This window comes from Acinonyx jubatus, chromosome B3, assembly GCF_027475565.1.
Source record: "Acinonyx jubatus isolate Ajub_Pintada_27869175 chromosome B3, VMU_Ajub_asm_v1.0, whole genome shotgun sequence".
Classification (NCBI taxonomy): Eukaryota; Metazoa; Chordata; class Mammalia; order Carnivora; family Felidae; genus Acinonyx; species Acinonyx jubatus.
The window spans coordinates 5,331,004-5,357,961 of record NC_069386.1 but is presented as its reverse complement, the minus strand read 5'-3'; the positions used below and the strand labels follow the sequence as shown (position 1 = coordinate 5,357,961).

Here is a 26,958-nt window from a genome sequence, read left to right as displayed (position 1 = left end):
ACCAGTGAGCCAGAACCGCCCCCCCCCCGGCCTCCGAGGCGCCAGGGGGCGCTGTGAACGCTCCGTCTCGGGCTCCAGGGGCTCTGGGGACCTCAGTCGCCTGCCCCACCCCGGCGATGGGCTCCGAGGCCACGCAGCTAGTGGAGGCTGCCGACTTCGCAGCTCGCAAGCACCGACTGCAGCGGCGGAAGGACCCCGAAGGGACACCCTACATCAACCACCCTATCGGTGGGCGCACCGCCTCGGGAGCAGCCGCAGCGGCGTCTAGGGGGTGGGGACCGGGACGGGAACGCGGAGGGCCTACACCTCATTGAGCACCTGCTCTGTACCAGGCTTTGTGCCAGGCACCTTTCGTGTTTAAGCCTCACAACAACCCGGGGCGGTAGGCATCACTGTTCCTCTGCACAGTTGACACCCAAAGAGAGTAAAGGACTTGCCCAAGGTCATCTGGCTAGTGAGAAGCCACATCTGGCTCTACAGAATCCACAACACGCAGCCTGGGACTCCCTCAGTTCTGACTTCCTGCTTTGCCCCGTCAGGTGTGGCTCGGATCCTGACCCATGAGGCGGGAGTCACTGACATTGTGGTGTTACAGGTAACTCTCGTCGTTCCTCCACTAGGAGCTAGGGTGGGGATCAGGGGCCCCATTCAGCCCTGAGCACCCCTTGGCTGGAGCCGCAGGGCTAAGTGGAAGCCTGTCCCCAGGCAGCGCTGCTCCATGACACAGTGGAGGACACAGACACCACCCTGGATGAGGTGGAGCTGCATTTCGGGGCACAAGTGCGGCGCCTGGTGGAGGAGGTAACAGATGACAAGACTCTGCCCAAGCTGGAGAGGAAGCGGCTGCAGGTGGAGCAGGCTCCCCACAGCAGTCCCGGGGCTAAACTGGTGAAGCTGGCAGACAAGCTGTACAATCTGAGGGACCTGAATCGCTGCACCCCAGAGGGTACGCTCCCCCCACCTGCCCTGAGGGGAAGGGGAGGGACGCCCACCTTCCCCAGGCACAGGTTGGTCAGTTCCCCTGGAAAGAAAAGAGCCTGGGCTTTCTTGTTGACTCCCCAAGCTAATACTAGACCACTCTGGTCTCCTTTCACACCGTAGAAATAACAGTAACTGGGCCCAGGGCAAGTGCTCTGGACAGATCCCATCAGGCACTCATCTCATGGCCGTGCACCATGCCCTCCAGGAAGTGGGCAAAATCCAATACTGTCCTGGATGTCCTATGAGCAGTTTTCTGTCCGTTCTCATGCAGGATGGTCTGAACATCGAGTCCAGGAATACTTCGAGTGGGCAGCGCAAGTGGTGAAGGGGCTTCAGGGAACAAACCGACAGCTGGAAGAGGCTCTAAAGCAGTTGTTTAAGGAGCGGGGGCTGACACTCTGAGCAGTGCTTGCAGCCACCAGGTGGCCCAGACTTCAGCCTCCTCCGGCCAGAAAGGCATCATATTCCAACCTTTTAGTGCCTCTGGATCTCACTCCCTGATTTATTCAGCCCAGATATCTCTCAATGTTTCCTGCCAACTAAGCTGAGCCCTGGATTGAGGAAATCAGATGCAGCTCATCCATTTCTAACGCATTTACTGCCCCTTCTCCTTGGGTCTCTTTGCTATTTTGCATGGGCCAAAACCCTGCCCCCCTCCCCCCCCCCCCCACCCCGGGACTTGGGCTTATATAAACACGCATAAGTCATTATGGAAAATAAAACATTTTGGGTAAAGTTTTAAGTTCTTGCTGCTCCTTCCCCAACCTCCTGAATGGGGAACTGGGATGCGGGATTCAGCATGGCAGGGTTCCAATTGTGTGTCCCCGGGGAAAGGTTCCTCAGGTTGAGCGCCTCAACCCCTCTGAGCCTGGTTTCCTTAACAGTGAGACAGGCTGTGTAATTATTAGGGTTAGATTATGTGACGTCTCAGATGGAGCCTGACACATAGGCGCTCAAAAAATGGTAGTCGTCGTCCTCCTTAAGAAAACGGGACGGGATGACTGACGTTTTGGAAAGGAATGCCACCTGCTTACTGGCTGCTCTTGCTGAGCCCTGGAGAGACCCCAGAAGCAATATGACAGGACCGGTGGGGGACTGCGGGTCCCAGACCGCAGCCCATCCCAGGTCTCAGCGCTAGCCTTCTGCCAGTGCCTTGGGTTGCTAAGTGACATGGACTTCCGGGCACCTCCGGAAGTGGTCGGGGCGGCCCAGCCCGGGAGCCCTGGGGTGGGCGGAGTTTAGGATAGGGGGCGGGCCGCTCCGTGGCGCCGCGTGCAGAGGTCTTCCGGTGAAGGGTTTTTGGTCACTGCTGAGCAGCTGGGGCTTATTGGCCCCTCGGAAAGGGTACGCCTGGGAGGTGCGGAAATCGTTGTTAGGTCAAAGGCCATTTCGTGCTAGACCACGATGGTTACGTACCCAACGAACGCCCATCGCAGTGTCTGTGGGGGGGACAATGGTGAAGGGCAACAAGGTGGCCTTTAAAAGGAAAGGAGTTTATTGGGGCGCCTGGTGGCGCAGTCAGTTGAGCTTCCCACTTCCGCTCAGGTCATGATCTCACGGTTTTTGAGTTCGAGCCCCGAGTTCGACAGCTCAGAGCCTGGAGCCTGACTCGGATTCTGTGTCTCCCTCTCTCTGCCCCTCCCCTGCTCTCACTCTGTCTCTCTCAAAAGTAAATATTAAAAAAAATTTTTTAGGGGCGCCTGGGTGGCTTAGTCGGTTGAGCGTCCGACTTCAGCTCAGGTCACGATCTCGCGGTCCGTGAGTTCGAGCCCCGCGTCCGGCTCTGGGTTGATGGCTCAGAGCCTGGAGCCTGCTCCCCATTCTGTGTCTCCCTCTCTCTCTGCCTCTCCCCCGTTCATGCTCTGTCTCTCTCTGTCTCAAAAATAAATGTTTAAAAAAAATTTTTTTAATAAACATTTTTTTAAAAAGTGTAAAGGAATCGAGTTTCAGGACCATCCCAAGTAAACAGATCAGCAGAGTTCAATGTAATCCTCTTAAGGCAGACTGGGGTGTGGTATGTTTTGGAGAATTTTGGTTTTAGTTTTTTAATAAATTAGTTTGGGGGGGTAGGATTACAGGATTTTTAAAAATTTTATTCCCTTAAACTTTATACACACACACACATACACATATATACACACACATATGTAATAAATCTACAGTTTTTAAGTGACCTAAAATTAAGGCTTCAGGACAATAAAAATCACCCTACTGAATGCAGGGGTAAATTGTCACAAGGTGCTTGCTGTTTTACAAAAACACCTTTTAACTTGTGTTACTTCATCTGTTCTTTATAATAACCACATGAGACAGTGAAGGGTAGGGATACTGTTCTCCTTTCACAGAGACAAAATGCAAGGCTCAGGGAGGCGAGAAGACTTGTTAACGATCAAATAGAGAGACAGTAACAGAAGACCACAATCCCCTCTCTTTTTGCCACACTACTGGGACTTTAAATTTTTTTTTTAAGTTTATTTACTTATTTATTTTTAAGTAATCCCTACACCCAACATGGGGCTGGAACTCACCATGCCAAAATCAAGAGTCTTGCTCTGCTGACTGAGCCAGCCAGACGCCCCCTACTGGGCCCTGCCCCACCCCCCCCACCCCGTCTCTGCCCCCGGCCTTTTTAACCAGACAAAAGTGACCACACTGAGATCAGCTCCAACTACTGGACATGGTAAAGATCAGGTCTGAAGTGGCTAGTGGGGCTGGATGGATGATGAGTCCAAGGCCTCCCTAGATGTTTGATTTGAGCCGATGTAGTAGGTATCTGTTTTTTTAATCTGTTAAATATGTATTTTTAAACAACCAGAAACTTCAAAGTTCGAAGTACAGAATAAGGAACTTTTTCCCCTGAGCCATTTGAGATTACGGGCATACCTTGAAGACATCGTGGGTTCTGTTGCAGACCACGACAATAAAGAGAATATCACAATAAAGCGAGTCAAATGTACTTTCTGGTTTCCCAGTGCATATACAAGTTAGGTTTACATTATACTGCAGCATATTAAGTGTGCAACAGCATTAGGTCTCTAAGAAAATAGTGTATGTACCTTAATTTTAAAATACTTTATTGCCAAAAAAAAAATGGTAACCATCATCTGAGCCCTCAGTGAGTCATAATCTTTTTGCTGGTGAAGTATCTGTCTTGATGGCTGCTGACCAGGGTGTTGGTTGCTGAAGGTGGGGTGGCTGCGGCAGTTTCTTAAAATAAGACAGTGAGGTTTGCCGCACTGACTGACCCTGCTAATGATTTCTCTGTAGAGGACAATGCTGTGTGATAGCATTTTACCCACAGTAGTACTTTTAAAATGGGAGTCAACCCAGATTTAAGTAATATTGCCAATCCTTTGTTGTCATTTCAACAGTCGTCACGGCATCGCACTAGTAAATTCCATCTCAAGAAACCACTTTCTTTGCTTATCCACAGGAAACAACTCCTCCTCGCCCAGTCACGTTTGATCCTGAGATTGCAGTGATGACTCAGGCCCATCTTCAGGCTCCACTTCTGATCCTAGTTCTTTTGCTGTTGTTTCCACCGCGTCTGCAGTGACTTCCTCCATGGAAGTCTTGACCCTCTCGAAGTCATCCAAGAGTTTGGTATCAGTATTTCCCAGTTGGAATCCTGTTAATGTTGATATTTTGCTTTCTTCCCGTGAACCTTGCATGTTCTTAATGGCATCTAGAGTGGTGTGAATCTTTTCCAGAAGGATTATTGCCTGTGCTTTTGGTGTCCTAAGAAATCACTGCCAGATTCCTCATTAAGATTTCCTCCTATTTTCTTCTAAGAGTTTTATAGTTTTAGCTGTTACATTTGGGCCTTTGATCCATTTTAATTTTTGTATATGGTGTAAGATAAGCTTCCAACTTCATTCTTTGGTATGTGGCTATCCAATTTTTCCAACACCATTTGTTGAAAAGACTGTCCTTACAGTACTTGGAGTATTTTATCTTAAGTATATATCACTCTGTAAACCTTTTTTTTTTTTTTTAAGCAATCTCTGTACCCAGCGCTGGGCTCGAACTCACAATCCCGAGACCCAGAGTCGCATGCTCTGCCAACTAAGCCAGCCAGGCACCCCTGTAACTTTCTTTTCCTTTAGCAGTGCTCATGAGATGTATCATGTTGATGCTCATGAGTGTTTAGCTCATTCCTTTGAACTACTTTATAGTATTTCGCCATATGAATGGACAGTATTCTATTTATGCATTCCCCTTTCTGATAGACAATTAAGTTTTGTTTTCAGCTTTTTACTACACCATGTAATGCTCCAGTGAACATCCTCATCCTCAAAAATTCCTTTGTGCGTGTGAGTCTTGAGGTGTGCTTATATTTCTTCTGAACAAGGACCCCTGGAATAACACTTAACATTATTGCTACCTAGAATTCTCATTCTGGTTCTTTTTAAGCTATATTATAATTTATAGCCAGTGCTTATTAGGTATACCCCACCTTGGTTGATGCACCCTAGATTTTTTTCTCCCCAAGTACACCTTTTTTCTTCCACTGAAGTTTTGCACACTGCAAACTCTCAGCCTTTGGATGTTTGAAATGTCATTTCCCCCTCACTCTGAATGACCGTGTAGCTAATACCAAATCCAGAGTTAGTGGTTATGTTCTCTAAGTGTGAATGTACTATTTCCTGGTCTTCAGGTACCCTGTTCACTGTTGCTAACTGTCTGCTGTCATCTGATAGTCTTTCCTTATGGAGTTTCTTTCCTAAAAATCTGGTTGATTTTTAGGGATTTATTTGCAATATACGTAGGTGAGGATTTTTTTTTTTTTAATGTACCTTTCTTGGAACTTGGGGGAGTACTTTCACCACAAGGATGCACACCTGTCTTTCTTCGTTTCTGAAGAGTGCCTCCACTTTCCTTTTGAAGGCTTCCTCTTCCCTATTCACTAGTCTCTCCTAAAAGAGCTACTAAACATTATGGTAAATGCTTCTAAACCTATCTGCCATATTTCTTTTTTTTTTTTAATTTGTTTTTGAGAGAGAGAGAGAATGGGGGAGGCACAGAGAGAGGGAGACAGAGGATCTGAAGCAGGCTCCAGGCTCTGAGCTGGCAGCACAGAGCCTGATGCGGGGCTCAAACTCACGAACCGTGAGATCATGACCTGAGCTGAAGTCAGACGCTTACCAACTGAGCCACCCAGGCGCCCCTATCTGCCATCTTTCTTAACCTCTCTTTTAGGTTTTCCTTTTATCTCTGTGGTGTGGTCAAGTAGATTCCTTAGTTCTGTCTTCCAAATCCACAAAAGTCTCCATACCATTTGCACAGAATCCAGTGTTTATCCCATACGTAGACTGTATTTCCATAAAGCATTGTTTGGGGTCGCTTCTATCTTGTCATGTTTCGCTGGCAGCCTCTGCTTTGCTTTCCTCTGCTCTTTGCTCAGCCTGGTTCTGGCCTTCCTGGGTTAGTCTTGGTGCCCTGTCTGTGCCAGTGCTGCTGCCCTTTGCTGGGCTTTGTCTCGAGCTGCGAGCTTCCCGTCTGCTCAGGCCTGTAGCTGTTCTCTCCATTCTTGGTCAAAGGAGAGTTCCTCTCATTTTACTCTATGCTTTGGCATTGTAAATATCTCACTTGCCATTCGTAGGCATTAGGAGTTGAGGAGGCAGATGTAGGTGCACTCACTCCTCCGGTTTGAGTGCAAGTCCCCAGGCAGGCTGACAGGGACTGTCACTGTCACTGTCTCCTCCTCCACTGAGAGAGCTTCTCGAGGCTTCCATACTCGGTGCTGTGTTTTCAATCTTCAACTCTGTCACATTTCAAACGCTGGGAAGCCTTCATCTCCAACCCCTAGGGTTTCCTGTGCCCAGAGTGGACTTTCAGATCAGGTTTACTCTCGGTTAGGAAGGTGCAAGGTCAGGCCCCATAATGGACAGAGACTCTTCGCAGACGCACTTGGGCCGGGTAACTGTTAAGATCTGAATTATTTCCCGCGGACTTTATGTAAAATTGGTTTGAAGGATCTGGTCTCCTCCTCCATTGCCTGTTCTCGCCCTTGAGGTATTTGTTATTTGTACGTATTTTTGCCAGTGAAAAACAAACATGTTTTTCAGGGTGCCTCTATTTTGGATGGTAAGCTTCCGTCCTGCTACCCAGACTGGGATTTCCCCCCTCTGCGAGCACATGAGTGCAGTTAGCTGACCTCGGTGACTGTGCGTGGGGTAGGCAGGTGAACTCGGAGGTTAGAGAGGTCGCTCTTTCTACAGGTTTCTCTCTCTGTGCCCACCTCCTAGGCAAGCTGAATCAGAGCACCACCTGCGCCTGCCTCAACCTGCATGGGAGGACTGGGTTCTTAGTTTCAGTCTCCCTTCCATGGTTCCAACTGGGCATACAGTCCTCTCTTCGTGGAAATGGGCTAGAACTTTGTATTTTAAGTTCTAAGTGCATGGAGGGTTCCCGGGAGGAACAGAATGCTATTTCCGGTGGTTGAGTTGCTTCTGTGTCACATCCGGATTCTAATGATGATTACAACCCTCAGAACTGAGGCCTCAGTGCCAGCACGTGGTGGTAAAGGGTGGCTGCGTGCCTTAAAATCACAGGCCCATTTCTAAATTATGTGTGCAAAAGAATCACCTGGAAGCTTGTTAAAAAGGTAGATCCTTTGACTGCCATCCCAGAAATTACTTCAGTAGATTGTGCCCAGGAATCGGCTTTTTCCTTCTACGTTCTTCGATGTTCTACAGGAACGTTTGTTTCTTGTTCCTGTTACAGATCTGTCTTAGCGAGTCTTAGTCTCTGCTCCACAGGCCCTCAGTCCTACGTCCAGGCTGAAGGAGCAGCCCTAGTGAGGAGAGGCCAAAAAGCCGGACTTGAAACAAGTATTTCTGGTGATCCCGGACCATACCTTGAACGCTAGGTCGTTTTAAAAGGCCAGTGTGTAGCATTAAACATTGTTCCTGGCAGATAAATGATTTCATGGTACATCTAAGATATCCAAAGATAAACAGCCTTTATTTTGCTCATTTCTAGGAGGCACACAGTCTCCCTTATCATGTGATTATAAGCCATCTTATACGAGTAATTGACACCTGCTATAACTGTTTAGCATCCTTTACTAGTAAGATCATAGCTCCCATTTATTGAGCTCCTCTATGCATCAGACACTCTGCCGAGCACCTCACATCAATAATCTTATTTCTTCCATAGTGATACAGAAAGGATTCTGTGTGCCCTGGCCTGAAGCTGCCAACAGCCCTGGATGATCTGGAAGGACTCTTGATATTCACGTAGGGGCCCAGCAGGCCCAGGGGACCTTCTCTGAGGACCCCAAAGCAAGCTTTCACCCAAAATGATTAACTCACCGGTTTTTGAGGTGTTGCAAACATCTTCTCCCAGGTTGTCATTTGTATTTTAACCTTGATGTTTTCCGTCATACATAAAACTTTCAATATTTTTTGGTAATAAAATCTGTTTAATCTTTTCCCTTATTACATCTTGCAGGTTTTGTGTTATGTTTAGAACAGCTCTCCACCCCAGAGGTATAATAATACCCTGTATTTTCTTCAGTAATTTTGTAGTTTAATTTTTTTGTTCCTTTCTCTGGGACTAATTTCGGTGGAAACTGTGAGCTACAGATCTCTTACTTTGATAGCCAGTGACTTCAAGTACTATTTAGAGAAATCCATCTTTTTCCCACTTCATATAATCCTTTTATCCTACTAAATTCCCATCTACCTGGGTCTGCTTCTGGACTCTGACTTTGGTTCCATCAGTCTGTCTTTCCGATCCCACACCGGGTCACACGGACCATGTGTGGTTGCGTGAGAGTCCCTGGGGCAATGCCACGGGACATGTGCCCTTTCCTTCCCTCGGTGCCCCCCCCCCACCCCCAACTCACCACCATTCAGAATTTGTTAGTACTCTCATGTATTTACTCTTCCAAATGAACTTTAGAACTCATCAAAATTCCAAAAGTATTCAATCACACTGGAACACACTGAATGTATGGGCTGATTTGGAGAGAGCCGAAATCCTTACAGGAGCATGATGTCTATCATTTACGTCCACTTACAGAATGGTCTTAGGTCTCCAGCTGATTCTCGTAGATTTTATAGGTTGCCATTCTGTTGTCTCCAAATAATGACGGTAGTAACTTCCTCTCCTTCGCCTGCTCTACTGTGGGGATTATGGTGCCAGGACCCTGCTAAATAATAGTATGTCCTTGGCTAATTTCTTTTATAGGAATGCCTGTGGTGTCTGACTCTTTCGAATGTCATTAACTGCTGGTTTCTGATAGAGATTTTTAATCTAGATTAGGAGTTGCTTTGTAGTCTTAACTTACTAAGATTTTTAACAAGGGATAGATTTTAAACTTTACCAAATATTGCTTCGGCATCTATAGAGACCGTCAAAACCTTTGCTCTATTAATCGAAGCTGAATGAAGGCTGCTGAACAGACATACTGCCTCCTAATTCACTCTACATAACCCTAGTCCCTGTGCCAGGATCCACATCCCTCTGTAGAAGCATGTACCACAGCTGAAGCTCCATGGCCTGACCGTAGGGATGGAGCAGAAAGCCTTCTCAAATTGCTCACGCTCATGGGGAGGGGAGGTGGACTGGAGGCTTCATTTTCCTTCCAGGGAAAGAAAGTATGCCAGACCAGATGCCCCCAGGGTGGGAAGGGGCTCGAGGACAGTGGTGTACAGAGTACAGGAACAGAAGAGGCGTCAGCGAGGACGGAAGACGCCCCCACGTCCCTGCCACCATCTCATACATCAACACACGGACCAGGCGCCTGGGGCCAGATGGGGGTTTTGGTACCTGAAGTGTGCTATGACCTCTAGCCACGACATGGTCTCTAGGGACGCACGGTCTCTTCCTGCCGCACCACAGCCGCTAGCCGAGGCGTGGCGTCCTCCCAGTGGAGTCATCACAGAAAGTGGAGATTCCTCTTCCTCCACTCTGCTAACTCTGGGTCCCCACCCCCTCCTCCCAGCCATCACTCAGTTCCCGCTCACATCAGGACATCCAGTCCCTATGTAACCAGAGGACCCCCCCCCACCCAGAACCAGCTCCCACCTCCAGTGACCCTGGCGCTGGGCTCCTACCCACTCAGCCTCCCCTATCTTTCCTGACCCTGCTTCTCCTCCATCCCATTTTGGGAGAAAGGTGGGTGCTTGAGCCTGTGCCCAATGGGTGCCGCTCACAACCCAAAGCAGAGGCTGGCACCGCCCACTCTGACCAAGGACCCTCTGGCCAAGATCTCACTAGCATCTGCCCTGTCTACCCAACACCGGGTTTGGGGTTGCCACCGAACACAGAAGCAACGAGAAACAGAAAATGAGGGCAGAGCCCAGTCTGTCACAGTTCTGAGAGGTAGACCGGGACAGGATACCCATCTGGTTTGTCCAACCCGACCTTATGTAAGAGGCAGTCTCTGTGGATGAACTTTCTCTTCAGGCCACAGGAAGTGCTAGCCCAAGCGGAGGCGGAAGGTGGCAATCTCCATGGGCTCCAAATAGATGTCAGTGCTGTTGGAGGGGGAGGCCAGAGGGTACAGTAACGTCAAGGAGGTTGGCTGCAGGAAACCCACATCCAGGCCGTGGAAAAGGCTCCCCAGGGCCACCTGTGGAGAGAAAAGATGGCACAGGGCTGTGCTGGGTGTTCACACGTTATATGACACAGCTCTTTTCTCTGTATGACTTGCTGCCTCTTTAAGAACCTCACAGAGGCTCTGGCCCCTCTGGGCAACATGGTGCCCAGCTGTGCACGAGAGCTTGTGTTCGGGCCAGGGGCTCACTCTGCTCAACCCCAAAGCCCATCCACAGACCTCAGGGTAGGAACCACTGCACTGAGCAGCGAACTCCTTGAAGACAGGGACTGTGTTAGGTCCACTCCGGAATCGCCAGTGCCCAGCATGGGCTGTGGCACACGGGGCACCTGTCAGCGCCTGCCTGAACCATGACCAGAGCTTTCAGAGTCGCAGCATGACGGCTTTGGATTTTTTTTTTTACTTTTTTAACCTTTATTGATTTTTGAGACAGAGAAAGAGAGAGCGTGAACGGGGGAGGTTCAGAGAGAAAGGGAGACACAGAATCCGAAACAGGCTCCAAGCTCTGAGCTGTCAGCACAGAGCCCGACGTGGGGCTCGAACTCACGAACTGCGAGATCATGACCTGAGCCGAAGTCGGAAGCTCAACCGACTGAGCCACCCAGGCGCCCCTGGATTTTTATATCTGATGTTTTCCACTGCATCTGGCCGTGGCCCCTACTCACGGAGCACATGCCTTGTACAGAACATGCCCTAGCCAGGCCTCAGTTGCTTTCAAATCACTCATCAACGGCTGCTCCCTTTTCTCTCCGCTGCCCACCTCACCGCAGTCTCCCAAGCCCCATGCCTGCTGTGCCCCGGTGCACCGTGTTCCTACTTGTACCAGGCCCCTCTCACCTTGCCTTGGCTCGTGGTGCAGTTGAAGCCCAAGTTCTTGGCCTCAAGGCCGCAGTCGAAACCCTTGCGGTGTAAGATGAGTGCGGTTTCTGCCGAGGGCAGGGCATCGTCCTGGGTGACAGACACATAAAGGGTGGTGGGGGCGGGTGCTGCTCAGCGCTCGCGGGTGCAACAGCACTGCCCTCGAGGCAGCACCGGGACCAGGACCAGGAGGAGTGTGGGTGAGGAAAGGCCACAATCCGGTCCTGGAGGTACAGAGCGGGGCGGGGTACTCACCTCGGCCTGCAGCGTCCGCAGGTTAAGCAGGTGGAAATCGCAGGGCAGGGAGGAGGCCAGGGGATGAAATGAGCGCAGACCGGGGCCCGGGAGCTGCCTCTTGGCTACGGGCAGGGCAAGCACGGGGGTATTCAGGTACGTGGAGGTCAGGTGGCTGAGGAGGGATGGGTAGCTGGTAGTGCGGCCATCCTGGACCTGCAAGGTCGGCCGAGATGTGGGCGAAGGGGCAGAGAGCTTTCCCTGAAGCGTCTGGAAGGCACCAGCACCCTCCACGTGTGGTCACTCCCCATCTCCCACAACCTACAAGGGACACGTCTCCTCTACCTTGGGGGTTTCTGCTTTCACACTAACATGAGCACACGCCCTGTGAGCGCCATCCATCTCCCATCGCAGATCCTCAGTGCGGGAGAACGGGTGACAGACAGACGTGTGCCCATAACGGACGGAGCAAGTACCCTGAGTGATCCTGCGGTTCCGGGTCCAGCCCCACACCCATAGCGCCAGCCCCGATCCTCGGGCCCAGTGCTCCCCAAGCTGTTCCGACCGGGGGCGGCCGCTTGGGTGACTGCCCTGTATGCCACACTCACAGGCCTAAGCTGCACTTCCCCCAAAGCGGCCACTTTTCTGTCCTCTGGACTTCTGTCCCTAGTGCCACCTTCCTTCCAATCGCCCAGAATCTCTCCCCATCTCGGCAGTATCCTCACACCCACCCCCAACCTTTCCCTCCCGCGGCTCAGTTCAAGCCACCAACATTTCCCGCTTGAACAGCCTGTAAAGTATCACCTGCCTCCAGGCTCCCCGGAGATCCGCCCTATTCCTACTGTTAGATGGACAAGCTCAGGGCAGAGTCTGACAGCGTCCCTCCGTGCTCAGATCCTGCACTGGCCTCCAACATAAAGTCCAGGCCCCACAGCCAGCCGTTCTGGGCCCACTAGTCTGCCCCAACCGAACCCTGACCCCATGCTAGCCCAGCAACGGCCACTAGAACTTTCTGCAAAGATAGAAATAAGCTATACCTGCACTAATAGAGTAGCTGCTAGCCACTTGTGGCCACTGGGCACTTAAATGTGGCCAGTATGACTGAAGAACTGAACTTATTATATTTAGTTCTTTTAAGTCTATTTATTTTGAGAAGGAGACAGAATGTGAGCGGTGGAGGAGCAGAGGGGGGGCGGAGAGAGAATCCCAAGCAGGCTCCATGCTGTCAGAGTGGGGCCCAACACAGGGCTCAGACTCACCAATTTTGAGATCATGACCTGAGCTGAAATCACGTAGGATCCTTCACCCACTGAGCTACCCAGGTGCCCCTATATTTAATTTTAATTAACTTAAATAACCACATGGGGCTAGAAGCTACCACGCTGGACTAGCGGCTGTGGTCTAGCTGAGTGAACTCACTGCTCTTCCCTGTTTACGTGGTCTCCCTCTGCCTTAGTTTGTGCTTTTTTTTAAAAAAAATTTTTTAAAGGTTTATTCATTTTTCAAAGACAAACAGAGCGTGAGTGGGGGAGGGACAAAGAGAAAGGGAGACACAGAACCGAAGCAGGCTCCGGGCTCCGAGCTGTCAGCACAGAGCCCGACGCGGGGCTCAAACTCACAGACCGTGAGATCATGACCTGAGCCGAAGTCGGAAGCCCAACCGACTGAGCCACCCAGGCGCCCCAGTCCTTGTGTTTACATCAGACCCCCATCCATCACAGCTGTGCCTGGTCAACATGTCCCCCAGAACCTGTCCTCGATCCCCTTGGCTCACAACGTTCTCCCACTACTACCAGCCAAGCTACTTCTGCCTACCCCCACCCCTACTCCCGAGGGAAGTCCTGGAGAGCAGGGTCAGTGTCAGAGTCTGCGTCCCTCTCGGGCCCTAAAGCACAGCGGGTGATCAGTAGCTCCTTGGTGGGTGAGGACTGAGCCACAGACAGGGAGGCTGGGTGGCAGGCTCCATCCTCCGCAGGCTCCGAGTCCAGCTACCGCTGGCCAGTACTAGTCCGACCCCCCGTGGCTGGCCCTTACCTCTCGGTTATCGCTCCTGCTGCTGTGAAAGATCAAGCCCCTAAACATGGCTGCCAGTTTGGAGAAAAAGCCAGGCTGGTGGGGGCAAAGAAAGCCATGAGATGAACGGGGCTGGAGCAGAGAGGGTTAGAGAACATGGCGGCGGGGAGGGGGCACAGAGGAAGGCGGGAGATGGCTCGGGGGCATGGGCGACAGGACGCTGTGGGAGAAGGGAGGTGCCAGGCTGCCGGAGATGGAGAAGCAGAGCGTCAGACTGACCCCCCGCACCCCAGGAGAAGCACTACTCTCGCTACCCCTCGCCCGCCTCTAGCTCTGCCGCCCAAGGGACCAGCCTGACCTGGCTCCCCAGGAGGGAGGTCCAGAATTTACCTCACTGCCCAGGGTTCGCCGTTCCAACAGCAGGCGGAAATGGTTGCAGGTTCTTTTGTTGTCCTTGAGCCCTTGGCCCAGACCCCGGTTGTCGTCCTGCATCAGCCGACGGTCCAGGATCACCTCCAGCTGGCCTGGGGAAGTTCACCGTGAGCCCCAAGCAGACACTGGGCTTTGGAAGAATCCCAACCACAGGCCCCGAGGGAAAAGACCGGGGAGCTACAGCCTCAAGCGGAGTCACTCAGGAGAGGAGGAGTGGGGGCCTGGAGCTGGAAGGGGACCGAGCGAAGGGCCGGTATCACAGAAGAGGAAACAAAAGAGGCCGGAGGGAGCAAGCAGGCCCTGGCAGTTTACCGCCCACGCTCTGTGCCCGAGGAGGGGGAACAGACCTGGGAGCTCGGGCGGCGATCGCTAGCTGCACTGGCCACTTGAACAGAGTAAACCAGCGAACACAAAACTGCCATTGCCAGCCAGCAGCGCTTGCTGCAGCGGCCCCGGTCCAGGCAGCTGGGGCAGAGCTTGCTGGGACTAGAACCCGCGCCCTCCCACCCTCCTCCTAGGCTGGGAAAGACTCCAGCTCTGCCGCCTCGTCCGTCACAAGGAGAGTGCGGAGAGAACAGGCAGATGGCAAATCAGACAGAAGCTCCAATCAGGTGTCGTTTGTGGTCACCCTGGGGAAAAGGGATGGCAGATGACCGCCTGTGCTTTCTTCGTAAAATACGCTTGGGGAAGGGCTGGCCGCAAAGCAGACATATGTTGGGGTGAGGATTTTTCCCAGCACCTGTTTTTCTAAGAATCTCTTGAGAGTGCCCACTCGGATGGCCCTAACCATCTCCCCAGCCTGACATTCTGACTTCTGTAGTTCCTACGTATTTGTATCTTGAGCAATCCTTTTTTGGAAAGATATCCGAAAGTCCTAAAACGGACCCGTGCGTATGTAACAATAATCTCTCAGCACGCTATTTTCCAGAAAGGCAGAGAGAATCCCATGGGGTTCAGCTAGCAGTCGACAGCGAAGACAGAACCGTGGCAGAGCCTGACAGCGGGGCGATCAGAGCCACACTCCTGCAGCAGGGGGTCAGGCCTCCACTGCCCCAGCCACCAACCCCCGGGCGAAGCCTCTCGGCTCAGCCCTGCATAAAGGCTCAGTCCCTAACACGAACCATCTGAAGGCCTCAGAGGCCACCAAGAGCAAAGTGTTCACTTTACTTGGAGGACGTAGGAGCCACCTCAGCTGGCCCGGCGTGCCCAGCCCCAGGCCAGCACTCCTCATGCCCTTGTTTGAGTTCTTAAAAATGCCATTCTCTCTTTTAAAAACAGCATATGTTTTTCTTCTTTGCTGTTATAACATCATATGCACTTTTTCACCTGTCCCTACTCCCGTCCCTGACCAGGAGAGTAACTGTTCAATACCATGATGCTTCTTAAAGGGTTCCAATGGGGCACCCAGCCCCCCCCCCCACCCCGTGTCACCTCCAAGGCTGCCTCCGCTAGGGGCGAGGGTGACGGCAGTGGCCTGCCCTCCTGCCATGCCCGTGTGTGACTGGCGGGAGTTAACGGCTTGCTGTTAATGGTTCTACAGGCATGGAGGTGATGTGGACTGGGTATGGGGTGGGGACCGCTGAGGGGAGAGGCCGGGGGCACAGATGGGCTTCCACCCCGCCCATCACTCTGTGCACCAGCTCCTGCCCCGCTCACCATCGTGCAGGCTGGAGACACCCAGGGCCTGCGCAGTGTGCAGGGTGAGGCGGTTCTGGGCGTCCTGGATGTAGGCCATGACCGGCATGGGATAGAAGTTGGCCTGCAGGGGTAGCTTCTTCAGATAGCGCCGGGGCTGCACCTGGGAGGGGAAGGCCAGCAGGTCACGGGCATCCGGGCACCATGTGGGACCAACGGGTCCCCAGTCTGAAGGAGTCCCTGATCACTCTCGTCTCTGATTCCTCCTCCTCCCTCAGGGCAGACCGCTCCCAGTGCCTGCTGCGTGCACTCTCCGGGGCCCTGAAAATCACCTGAAAGCCATTGAGGTCCGTGAAGAAGGCACCCTGGCTGTCAATGTCTGTGTGGATGCGCAGGGCCAGCTCCTTGTTGACGTAGTCCCGGATGTCCACCAGGGACGACATGTCCAGAGACAGCCCCTCCACCCCTAGGCACAAAGACAAAGGGCGAGCATGGAGAGGCCGGAGAGACTGGGCAGGGAGAGGCTGTGCCCAGACCCCCAGCGACGCCCCGCATTTCTGGAGGACCTTCTCTCTCAGAGAATTACCGTGACCCCATTGCAAACGATAGCTCTGTTGGGAACAGACGCGTGAGCCGTGAGCAAAAGGAAGAGCAGCGCACACCCCTGCAGCTCCCGCCTCCCCTCGGACCTTCCGAGCGGCAGGGCTCACCTGGCAGGTTATAGAGCCGGACCACCTGGCGAACGTGCTCGTAGTACGCAACCACCTCTGAGAAGAAAGGGCCTTCGGTGACACGCAGCACGGGGGGGTCCCTGGGGACGTAGGGCTGGGGAAAGAGCAGGCGGCAGCTGAAGCCGCAGCACGGAAGGCAAAGCCTGGGGGCACCGGCCCGACCTCGGCGGAAGTACTTCTGCCGGCAGGCCTCCGCCAGAGACCCCTGGCTGGGCCGGCCCCAGCCCCCGTGGCCGTTCCTCGGCCACCCCACCTCCCGGAGGCGGCCCCCGTGAGGGCCCTGGCAGCAGGCACCGTCCTGGAGGAAGGCCCGTGCCCCTCCGCCTCACCGCCTCGGGTCACGTGGCTCCTCGTGCCCTCCGCTGGCGGGGCCTCCCGAGGCCTGCGGGGGTTTTGAGGAGTGTTTAGGGTACCTGGGCCTCCCCGTCAGGCAGGAAGAGGTAGGCTCCGCTCTTGTCTTTGGACGTGCGGGTGCCATAGACGAGGAACTCCACGTCCACCCGCCGCTCCTGCTCCTCGTCCACCCTTCGGATGCTCTGCCAAGAAACACAGCCCTGACCCCTGGCCCCACACCAGCATGTCAGGCCTGCCCCCTGGGAGGGCACGGACGAACTTCCCCAAGGAGCCAGCCCAGCTTCCCCGTGCCGTCAGCCCGGAGCCAAGACGGCCCACTCCGAGGCCCGCCGTCAGTCGGGTGTTGGCTCAGCACCGCCCCACCGCCACGCCCACCCTCCTGGGCTCCCCGCCCTGGCCCTTTACCTTGAGGAGCCCGGTAAGGCCTGAGAACCAGACCTGCATGTAGCGGTTGCTGAGGGCGAAGTCACCGGTGCCAGAGTCAATGACGCGTAGAGGGAAGGCGTCCTGTCTGCTGACGGACAGCTGCCGGCCGTGCAGGTAGATGCGCACAGAGGAGGGCAGGGTGCGGTGCCCGTCCAGGCCCAGCTGCAGCTGCAGCACGCCGAGGCCAAGGGCTGGCAGGCGGATGGGCACAGACACCTGCTGGCACAGGAAGGGTGAGGAAGCGTGGCCTACAGCACGGGCACCAGTTCTGGATGCAGGCCCGGGATTCTAGTCCTGGGGCTTTCTTACTAACTGATAAAGTCTGAGCAGATCCCTGTACCTGCTGGGGCCTCTGTCCCCTCCTCTGAAGGTGGAAGTGACATTACTTGCTTCGGGTCAGACTTTTAGGAGTCTCAAATGCTATTTGAGAAACTATGAAATGGCAATCGCACATTAACTTTCCATAAACACTTGATGGACGAAGAAATAACACGACACCCCGGCCCCCATCCTCACTATTATCATAGTTTATCAAACTTCACCTGCCTTTCGAGGACAGACCCAAATGCCAACAGTGCTTGTCCTCTGGGCAACCCCTCTCCCCAAGACGGCTGTCCCCAACCTGGGGCGCAAGCAGGAGGGCGGGAGGCGGGTGTCACAAGGCAGAGGGAGGCCCCGGGGAGAGGCCGAGGATGAGCACGGAGGGCTGGGGCCCACCTCCCGGGCCCCCACCTTACCTGGTAGACGTCAGGGACCACGTCAGTGGCAGAGCTCCAGTGTGCGCTGATCTGCACGGCCAGGGGCTGACCCTCCTCAGAAAGGACACGCACCCGGGGCGAGCTGACCAGCAGGGACACCACACTGAACCGCTCCTGTTCCAGCGGGTTGAACAGCACCACGTACCTGCAGGTAGAGGCAGGCTCACCCAGGCGGGCTTTTCCTGGGCAACGGAGGCAGAAACAGAGGCCAAGAGTATCTGGGCAGGTGAGGGGATGAGACGGTGTCGGGAGCCAGAGTGGCTTCGCCTCTGTGCCTGGCCCGGTCTGGCTCACCTGGGCGAGGGATCCAGTTGGATTACTGTGCGCTCCGGCAGGGCATCGTGATTTAAGCGGGTGTCATCCTGGAGTTGAGGGAGTGGCAAGGGAAGAACCGTCACGGGCCTTGGCCTGGCTCGGAGTCTTGCCTCCTCCCCTACCTGTCCCGGATGTGGACCACCAGCTTCCCTGGGCACAGATCCTTCACCCCAGGGCAGGGAAGGAAAAGAAGAGCGACACCCTCACACCACTGCTCTCGGATGGGACCGCACACGCCCGAGGGCGCCCGGAGCGGATGGAGGAGGGGGCTCACCATTTGGAGGAAGGGAGCCTCAGGGTCAAAGCGGTAAGCCTCCTTGTCCCCCAGCACCAGATAGTGTGCCGCGTTGATGATGACCTGCTTCAGGCTGACGAGGGAGCGCAGGAGCCTGCGGGGGACAGGGGGTGGGAGAGGGACCATGGAGAAGATGGCCACAGACTGTGCACCCCACCGGCAGGCCTGCCCCCTGACCGCCAGCACGGCCTTTCTTTGGGACAGCGGGCAAGGGTGTGGAGCCGACGGGGAGCAGGAGAGGGCCCCCACCTGACGCCATAGTCTGCCACGACCGCCTCCTTCGCAGTGCCGGTGATGGCATCGTGGTGCTGGAAGAGCCCCAGGGTGCGCCGAGCTTCCGTCAGAAGGGCGAAGTTGGAGAGCGGGTACTGGCTAGCCAGTCCAGAGCGGCGCGCGTGAGCTACAGCCAGGCTGTACAGGATCTCCGCGCCCCTGCCCAGAGACAGAGGTCAGCCTCCTGCCCACACAACTCCTAGGCGCGCCCTCGCTCAGCAAGCCCCACTCCCTTCTTTCCACCACATCTCTGCCTGCCTTGGTCTCCAAGCCTTTCTAGGGCCTTCTGAGCCAATCCAGCCCTTCCTTAAATCCCACAGCCGATTCTACTCCTTCCAGCCAGGAAGGCGGAAGGCGGGAGTCTCACCGCAGGTGGGCTTCCAGGACCCGGTCCAAGCTCTTGTAGAAGGGCCGGGAAGTGTAATAGCCTGTCCAGTAATGGTCCTCTCGGTCGGCATAGGAGAAGAAATCCCCGCTCAGCACGGGAAACCCTGGGGGCCGTGCCCCCGGCTCTACCCCTGTCCTCTTGTACAGAGCGTCAAAATAGTCGGAGAGGGTGCCAAACTGGGCCTGTGGGGACCCCAAAAACCCGCTTCCATCACTTCCGGAGTCTTCTGGGACCTGTCAACCCCCTCCCCCACCACCGTGCTGCAACCCAGTGCCAGGGGCAAGGATTCTGCTTACGCACCCCACCTGGGATCGCTACATCCCACCCTTTCCCACCGCACGCCAAGCCCGGGAGCCGGCAAGGAATTCTCACACCAAAGGGAGACCCTGCCCAAGAGTCGGGAACGGGGAGCATGGTGCCTTCGGGAAGGGCCAGGCTGCAGCACCATGGGCCTCCCCCCTCCCCAGCTCAGCGTCCCCCCTCCCGCCCCCCCCCCCCCCCACACCTGCACATGGAGCTCAGGTTTGCTGTTGAGAAAGTCAAAGAGCCGCTGGTAGTTGAAGAACTGGGCGTCCCACTCCTGGGGCTTGTCATATCGAAAGTCATCCCCCAGCGGCACCAGGAGGACGTTGCTTCGGAACAGGCGGGACTTCTTCCGGTACTGGTCCAGGAGCAGCGCTGCCCTGTGGGCGGAAGGGGGCGGGCCCGACACAGAGGCTCGGCGCAGAGGAAGGGAGCGGGGCGGCCCGGGTCTTCCTATGCTCGGCTGCAGTTCCCGGACTCCAGGCCGACACCACGCACAACAGCACGCCCCTGCCCCGGGGTCCTTCACACACACCACAGACGTGCCGCATTCCCCTGTGCCTCCCTTCAGGCTCTACAAGCCCGGCACCCCCTCCCCCCGCCACCCCTGCATCACCAGTGGTTCTCCAGCCGCCCTTCTGCCCTCGTCCCTCAGGGTGAGGGGCCTGGCGCTGATGCGGGACTCCGGGGTGGGCCGACCGGCAAACAGAAGGCGGGACACACACCTCGGCCAGCCCGGTGTGCCGCGTGCGTGTACAGGGGCGTCTCCGGCAGCCCCACGGTCACACCAGTGCCGACCTCGGCCACCACGCGGGTTTCCCACACGTGAGGCTCAGCAAGGGCCTTTCTCCCCATCCCGACCCTTTCCTGTTCTCTTTCCTGAGACTAAGGATGGAACTTTTACATTTACATCCGATAAATCCTGTCTGGTTGGATTCGACCCACGTCGCACACAACCTACTGAGATCTTTTGGGATCCTGATCCTTTGGGGGGGGGGTCCTCATTCTAACACCCCAGCTTCACTTTGCCCACAAGTGAGCACAGCTCTGAAGACCTAAAATCAGAACCATACTATACCAGCTCTACATGCACTGGCTGAGTGACCCTGGTTAAGCTACTTAACCTTGCTAGGCCTCGGTTTTTTATAAGATGAGAATAGCATCAGTACCTACCATCATAATGTTATGAAAGTTAAAATGAACTAAATAAATTACTATTTGCTACATACTTAGAACAGCAGCTGGTAGGGGCGCCTGAGTGGCTCAGTGGGGTAAGCATCCAACTTTGGCTCAGGTCATGATCTCACGGTCCGTGAGTTTGAGCCCTAAGTCGGGTTCTGTGCTGACAGCTCAGAGCCTGAAGTCTGTTTTGGATTCTGTGTCTCCCTCTCTCTATGCACCGCCCCCACTTGTGCTCTCTCTTGCTCTCAAAAAAAAAAATAAATAAATAAACATAAATAAATAAAATTCAGACTAGCGCCTGGTACACAGTAGGAACTATATAATACACACGTTTGTCACTTTCTTTTTCATCGAAGTTACCGGTAAAATCAATAGGAAACCAAAACCTTGTAGCATATCATTAAAGCTTTTTCTCCATTTAGACCAACCCAGTCGTTGGCATGTTATAGGTATTGTAGGTCAGCCTGCCACTAAGCTACTTAACTGTGCTGATCCAGCTTGTACTCTCCTACTTTGTTCTCAAGAGAGGACTCCTAGAATACCACTTCCCTCAAATTTATCAGCCTTGTAAGCCTTTCAAAGGAGAAAACGAAGTTACTCTCATGACTTGCTCTCTGCAAAGCTGGGCTGGCATCTGATCACAGCCGCTGCTTTAAGAAAAATCACCCCTTAATAGTCCTGGATTCTTGCTTGGAATCTGCATTTAGATTTCTGGCTTTCAGAAACAAAAGACCACTTTCTTTCCCTTTTGGTCACATGCTTCACCTCGTGGACATCATGGAAATCAGAGTATTGCCTCATGAAAACCAGCTCAACTTGTTATATTCTCAAGGCTAGTGGGTTCCAGCTAACCCACGGTTCAGGTCACTGGTAATCTGTTCTTTCCAAGGTGGGCAGAGGCAGGGGCGGACTTCAGCCACAGAGACATCTTTAGGGGTCCCTAACAACCCCCCAGGGGGACAGGTGTGCTTTTCTAAGATGCTGGGGGCTGTTGGGCAGGACTGAACATGTTGTGAATGGTCCACAAGCACTGGGGGATCCTGGCCTAATCAAGCTAAGGCAAGATGCCTGCAGTAAACGAAGGCATATTAGGCCACATGGTACAAGAAACTTTACCTTTCTTAAGAATTATTCACTTCTGAGTCGGTCAACTGGCTCTGGCAGCTTGTTAGGACGCTGGGAAACACACTCATTTGGGGAAATAAAACCATTCTGGAAAAGGTGGTTCCTTAGAGCTGCTCCAGCTTTCCAGGGAGGCTCAGTGAAGGAGCCGCCACCTTAGCGGCCGTGGACCTGAACTCACCACCTGAGCCCCACCGCCCCCGCCTGCCATTTTACAGACGTACAACCAGAAGCACCCCCGTGCAGCAGAGCCCACACCAAGGCCAGGTCTCCTGGCTCCCCTGTGGAGTGAAAATGGCCCAGCCTAGGCCGGGAGCAAATACCTCTCAGCCACGTTTGCCTCTGTGATCGCCCGGGGCGGCACCTTCCAGGGGCAGTTTATGCGCCCACCAGGCAAGCGTTTGAAATCAAACTGGCAGCAGATCTTGGGATCCGGGCCACAGGTATGGGGCACATCGTAGCTGTAGAAGGGCATCATGTGGCAGAAGAGGTCTGTGCTGGAGTCCGAGTCTGTAGAAGACACACCGGGCAGTCGGCCACCAGCAGGCAGCCTCCGGAGCGGGTCACGGAGATGCCAGGAGGGTGGGGATCTGCTCCAGCCACGTGCAGCTCTGACAGAAGGTGAGGCCTGGACCAGACTTAAGGCTGCAGAGGACGGGCAGGCCAAGGGGCACAGGGAGGGATCTGGAGCCCACAGTTCCTGGGACAGACCCTCAGTATAGACGGGGGGCTCTGTAGAGGCCAGAGGTCAACGTGATTGATCCCCAATGTAACCGGAAGGAGGACAGTACTTCTGGCAGTCTGTGCAAGTGCTTGCTGGTCTGCTCTGAAGGACGTGGGTCTTGCCCGCATACCCTGCCCTTCCCTTCCGCAGTGAGCACTACTCCTGTGACCCTCCACCCTACCTGGTCTTACCCCAGTTCTGTCTCCACATGAACTCCAGACTGTGGGTGGAAGCAAAGTGCTTCTTGATGGCATAGTGCACTCTCTGAATCAGCATGCTGGTCAGGTTGGCACGGCGCAGCAGGTAAGGAATGGTGGGGCTGTGTCCAAAGGGGTCCACGGCCCAGCCAGAGCGTGGGGTTGCTCCTGAGAGGGCACGGAAGCCAGAGGTCCTGAGGGGTTCAGGTCCTGGGGACCCAGCTCCTTTCCTGCCATCATACTGACCCCATGCCTGGTGGAATCGGCCTAGAGAGGAACCACCCCCCTGCCGATCCCTGTGCCCAGCCCCTGCTGTTCCCTGGTCCAGCTACAGGGGCAGACTCTCCTTCCTGAGCCCAGACTCACCGAGGTTTTTCTCCAGCCATTGGTGTCCTTCAATGAGCTGGTCAATCAGGGCAAAGTAATGGGAGTTGGCCTCGTCCGGCATCACCCAGCCTCCTGTCACAATCTCCAGCTGCCCGTTTCCCACCAGCCTGGAGTGAAGGACTCACACTCAGCGTGGGGCAGGGATGCTCTGCCCAGTCCCGCCCACCAGAAGATGCGGGGACCTGTGCGCACAGGCCTTACTGAGCCCGCTCACCCACACCCGGGACCAACAGAACAAACAGGCACTCTCCTTTCCCTCCATACAGCCTCCATGCCGTCCCGGCCCTGCCTCTCTCCGGACCAGGCCCCACGCTCCCTCTTGGCTTCTGCATACAACTGCACCTAACTCTGATTTCTCCCGACACCGGTGACCCAGTGGCCATCACACCAGTCCCTGCCTTCTCATTCTCGGCCCCTCCACCATGCCCTCTCCCCTCTGCCCTGCTTCCCCTTGCCTCCCCCTGCCACCCACAGTGTGGCACCCAGCTGCTCTGGCACCCAGTCCAGGGCCCAGAGGCCAGCCTTCCCATGCCTCCCCGGCGGGCACTGGCCTTCGCACGGCTGCTTTCTTTTGCGCGTTGATGTTGTCCCACCACTTGGCGAAGAAGGAGACTTCCGCCCAGAGGAAGCGCCGCCGGGGGTCCTCCTGCAGCTTGGACACCATGCTGTTGAGGATGTGCTGGGTCTGCTCAGTGTAGTACTTGTCAAAGGTCTTGATCCAGCCTAGGGCACCAGCACAGGATACCCTGAGGACGCCAGCATCTTCTGCCCCTCCCTTACCTCTGCCATCACAAAGCTCTCTGCACAGCCCGGCCCCCGGGGCCCTGCTGGGTCCTCACCTGGGTCATTGTGAGAGTGTGGCACCACGAACACCTGCAAGTCTTCGGCGTCCCAGTCGTGCGGGCTGTAGGAGATGTCGAAGCCTTGCTTCCACACGCCGCCATCCACGTTGTCAAACGGCAACTCCTCCGATATAGTCAGCATCTGCCAGGCCAGAGAGTAGCTCAGTGCCTATCCACAGCCACCAGAGGTCCCTGCCGGCTCTGACCCCTACCTGCAGCTCTGGCTTCTGGCCCCGGCCCCCCAGAGCAAACTGGCAGTCTTGCGGGGAGACAGAGAAGAAGCTGGGCCGGGGCTCTGGCGGCACCACCCAGGAGCCGTTGGCCGTGTAGTAGGGCACCATGGCGGGCGGGCCCTCCGCATTGGCCGTCAGCTCCAGCACAGAGTCCTTGATGTGGCTGATGATCTCATGGTTCTCCTCCAACAGCTGTTCCAGCTGCTCAATGCGGTTCTGCAGCACAGAAATTTGGCTCTGCCGAAAGACCAGAAAGCAATCACCCACGGCTCCTTGTGCCACAGGAAGGATCTCTGCATGGGGCCCACCACCCAGGGCCTGTGGTCCTTCCCTCCCCAACTGAAGGCGGAACCACGAGCCTATGGGGCTGGATGGCTCTGGTCCGGTGAGGGAAGATGTGCAAATCACTACAGAGAATTGCAATCCGCGTGGGTTGGGAGTGCCCCCACTCCCTGGCTCGTGGATGGCAAAGATTTCGTCTTGAGTGCCTCTTCGCAACCACCAGTGTGGCCCGTCAGGAGCGCTGTGCTGACAAGGATTGCATCCGGGCTTAGTGGGAACGAATGCTGCAATCCATTAGCGATGTCTGCCAAGAGTTCAGGAGGCCAAGCCGGCAGTTCGTCTTTTCCCTTCCTTCTTTCTTTCTGCCATCACTGTTTTTGATCTCTGGGCTGCTGGAAAATCTGCCTTTTGGGAAGAAACCCTCCTGTCCTGGGCTGACACGGACTCTCAGCCTGAGCTCAGAGACTGGGACACGAAGAGATTAGCAACCAGGCATGACTCACCCGGGGGAAGTTCCCACCATTCTGGTGACGGGTGGGATCATGCTGCACTCGGTCCAACATGAGGTAGAGCGAGAAGACGGCCACACAGAAGATAGCAGCCCCACACACTGTCACCTGCTTTTTCAGCTTCATACTGGCCTCCACACACACCTGGCAGGAGGGACACCATATGCAGCTCCAGCAGACAAAATCTCTTTGTTGGTCTTTCCACCAAATGCCCCAGTGAGGGCCTGAGTGTTACTCTCAAGGAACACCTATTTGCCTGACTCCAAAGAAAAAGCAAGTTTCTAAGCCCCAAATCCCAACACCGGCCGTGGATCCTGACCCAACCGGGATCCTACTCTCTTGGCTGAGACACAGAAAGCACAAGTACGTAAAGCTGGTCCTGCCTGGTCCTGGTGGGAGCTCTGCCCCTAGGGTACAGAGGATGCTGTCTCCCAGGCTAATGCCATAAAAAACACGACCGGATAACAAACTTCCCAGCTCTGCCTCCAGAGTTCACCTCACAACCTCCTGATTCTAACCAGCTTTCTGCATCGCTTGCCTACAAGAAAGATACAGCCAATCAAAGGAGGTGAGTGTCCAGGTTCCTTGGCCACGTGCTTCTAGTTTCCGAGGAAGAAACTGGCATCCAGTTAAAGAAACGGACAGGGAAGCCTTTCTCCCTGCTCTCTTGGATCAGACTGATACTCACCAGAAAGAGTGCCTGGCACGGCACCTCTCTCATTAAGAAAAACATAATGAGCTTAAAAGGCAGCAGCAGTGGCTTGTATTTCTAACATAAAGAGGGCCCTGCATCTTCTCCCGGCCGGTTCTGATTCCTGCAGTGGGTAACTTTCGGCCTTTGCTTATACAGCACTCGGGGCACCCCCTGGGAAGCCAGCCGTGATTGGTGCCGAATGTCCCCTGGCTATGGGGAGGCTGGGCACAGCTGCCCCGCTGTGGGTCAACTTCGGAAGACCAGTGCCCGCTACCACCGCCCGCGGAAGCCTACTTGCCTGCTGGGTGGAGGGAGGCCGCTAGGTGCTGAGCCGAGCGTGGGCGGAACCGCCGCCCCGGAGACTTGCTCCGGCCCCGGGACCGAGGAGCTCTGTCGCCTCTGCGCCGTTTGCCCTACTTAGCGCGATCTGATTCCGCACAGGAGCCTCCGGGCAATATTTTTAGCCCTTGGAGGCTGGGTCTAGGCCAGAGTGGGTGGAGCTGCGGGGAGGGAGTTGGGTCACAGGGTGGGTAGGCACCTGCCGCCGGGTCCCGCCGGCCCAGCCCCCTCCCTGCCCTCCCTGCGGCCCTCCCTGCCGAGGCCCTCTCCGACCCTCCCAACCCCGGGGACCGCAACGACAACGGCCGGGTGCGGGAGCCCGGGCCGCCTCCGAGCCCAAGCGCCGCTCGCGCTCCTGCCTCCCACCCCGGCCGCGGCCCGGGGTCAGACGGAAACCCCTCCACCACCACGGGTCCGCCCGGCGCGTTACCGTCCGCAGCCGGCCTCCGAGCCCCGCCGGCCGAGCTGCGCCCCTCACATCCCCGGGGGCGGCGGCCCGCGCGGAGGCAGCGACGCAGGCGAAGGCGGGCGTCCGCCCAGCCGTCGCCGCCGGCTCCGCGCGCCGTAGCCGCGCTCCCGCGGGGCCGGGGCCGCCCGCGCGCTCTGCTGCGCCCGCCCCGCGCCGGCCCCCCTCGCCTCCTGCCGACTAGCGCGCGGGGCGGGGACAGCTGCGCCGACCCCGCCCCGCCTCCTCCGCGCCGGCCCCGCCCGCCGCCCGGCCCCTCCAGCGCGGTCCCCGCTTCCGGCCCCGGGCGCCGGCAGCGGAGCCGCAGTGCGCAGCCGCAGCCCGGGCCCGGCCTCGGCTCGCTGCGACACCTTCGCGAGGGGCGCGTAACTTCATTTTTCCCGATCTCACTAGCGTGAGCGCATTGCCAAGCAGTAG

At 55.5% G+C, this 26,958-nt stretch overlaps 2 protein-coding genes across 8 annotated transcripts; one reads left to right on the top strand and one right to left on the bottom strand.

Moving 5' to 3' along the window:
* Window positions 1-73: 73 nt before the first annotated feature.
* HDDC3 (HD domain containing 3) lies at window positions 74-8,423 on the top strand. 3 transcript variants are annotated; one of them, XM_053223532.1, is made up of 6 exons: window positions 74-228; window positions 540-595; window positions 706-946; window positions 1,253-2,338; window positions 4,415-4,579; window positions 7,050-8,423. In XM_053223532.1, exons 1-4 carry the CDS (start codon window positions 117-119, stop codon window positions 1,381-1,383), a joined length of 540 nt encoding a protein of 179 aa, XP_053079507.1. In that variant the 5' UTR covers window positions 74-116; the 3' UTR covers window positions 1,384-2,338; window positions 4,415-4,579; window positions 7,050-8,423. The 3 variants fall into 3 exon arrangements, with proteins under 3 accessions (XP_053079507.1, XP_026923933.1, XP_053079506.1); XM_027068132.2 differs by having other exon boundaries at window positions 1,253-2,325; window positions 4,415-8,423; XM_053223531.1 differs by having other exon boundaries at window positions 4,415-8,423.
* Window positions 7,929-26,715, bottom strand: MAN2A2 (mannosidase alpha class 2A member 2). 5 transcript variants are annotated; one of them, XM_053223522.1, is made up of 25 exons: window positions 26,506-26,715; window positions 26,035-26,236; window positions 25,037-25,186; window positions 24,231-24,488; window positions 24,016-24,160; window positions 23,728-23,899; window positions 23,156-23,283; window positions 22,784-22,957; window positions 22,192-22,378; window positions 19,767-19,944; window positions 19,241-19,443; window positions 18,850-19,032; window positions 18,580-18,694; window positions 18,285-18,352; window positions 17,970-18,135; window positions 17,212-17,451; window positions 16,866-16,988; window positions 16,432-16,546; window positions 16,054-16,187; window positions 15,743-15,884; window positions 14,045-14,178; window positions 13,676-13,750; window positions 11,663-11,857; window positions 11,387-11,497; window positions 7,929-10,564 (listed from the first exon to the last, which is right to left on the bottom strand). In XM_053223522.1, exons 3-25 carry the CDS (start codon window positions 25,166-25,168, stop codon window positions 10,412-10,414), a joined length of 3,531 nt encoding a protein of 1,176 aa, XP_053079497.1. In that variant the 5' UTR covers window positions 25,169-25,186; window positions 26,035-26,236; window positions 26,506-26,715; the 3' UTR covers window positions 7,929-10,411. The 5 variants fall into 5 exon arrangements, with proteins under 5 accessions (XP_053079497.1, XP_026923909.1, XP_053079498.1 ...); XM_027068108.2 differs by having other exon boundaries at window positions 17,212-17,448; window positions 26,506-26,714; XM_053223523.1 differs by lacking the exon at window positions 26,035-26,236.
* Between the last annotated feature and the right edge of the window lie 243 nt (window positions 26,716-26,958).

What these genes read in the sequence shown, in the direction of transcription:
- MAN2A2 (XM_053223522.1), bottom strand. Translation starts at nt 25,168, where the DNA reads ATGAAGCTGAAAAAGCAGGTGACAGTGTGTGGGGCTGCTATCTTCTGT. An exon ending in GTCCTGGAAGCCCACCTGCG is followed by an intron (nt 19,033 to 19,240) that starts GTGAGACTCCCG and finishes GTCTCTGGGCAG; the next exon opens with GGGCGCGGAGATCCTGTACA. An exon ending in GTGGCAGACTATGGCGTCAG is followed by an intron (nt 18,695 to 18,849) that starts GTGGGGGCCCTC and finishes TGTCCCCCGCAG; the next exon opens with GCTCCTGCGCTCCCTCGTCA.
- HDDC3 (XM_027068132.2), top strand. Translation starts at nt 117, where the DNA reads ATGGGCTCCGAGGCCACGCAGCTAGTGGAGGCTGCCGACTTCGCAGCT. An exon ending in CTACATCAACCACCCTATCG is followed by an intron (nt 229 to 539) that starts GTGGGCGCACCG and finishes TTGCCCCGTCAG; the next exon opens with GTGTGGCTCGGATCCTGACC. An exon ending in CTGACATTGTGGTGTTACAG is followed by an intron (nt 596 to 705) that starts GTAACTCTCGTC and finishes GCCTGTCCCCAG; the next exon opens with GCAGCGCTGCTCCATGACAC.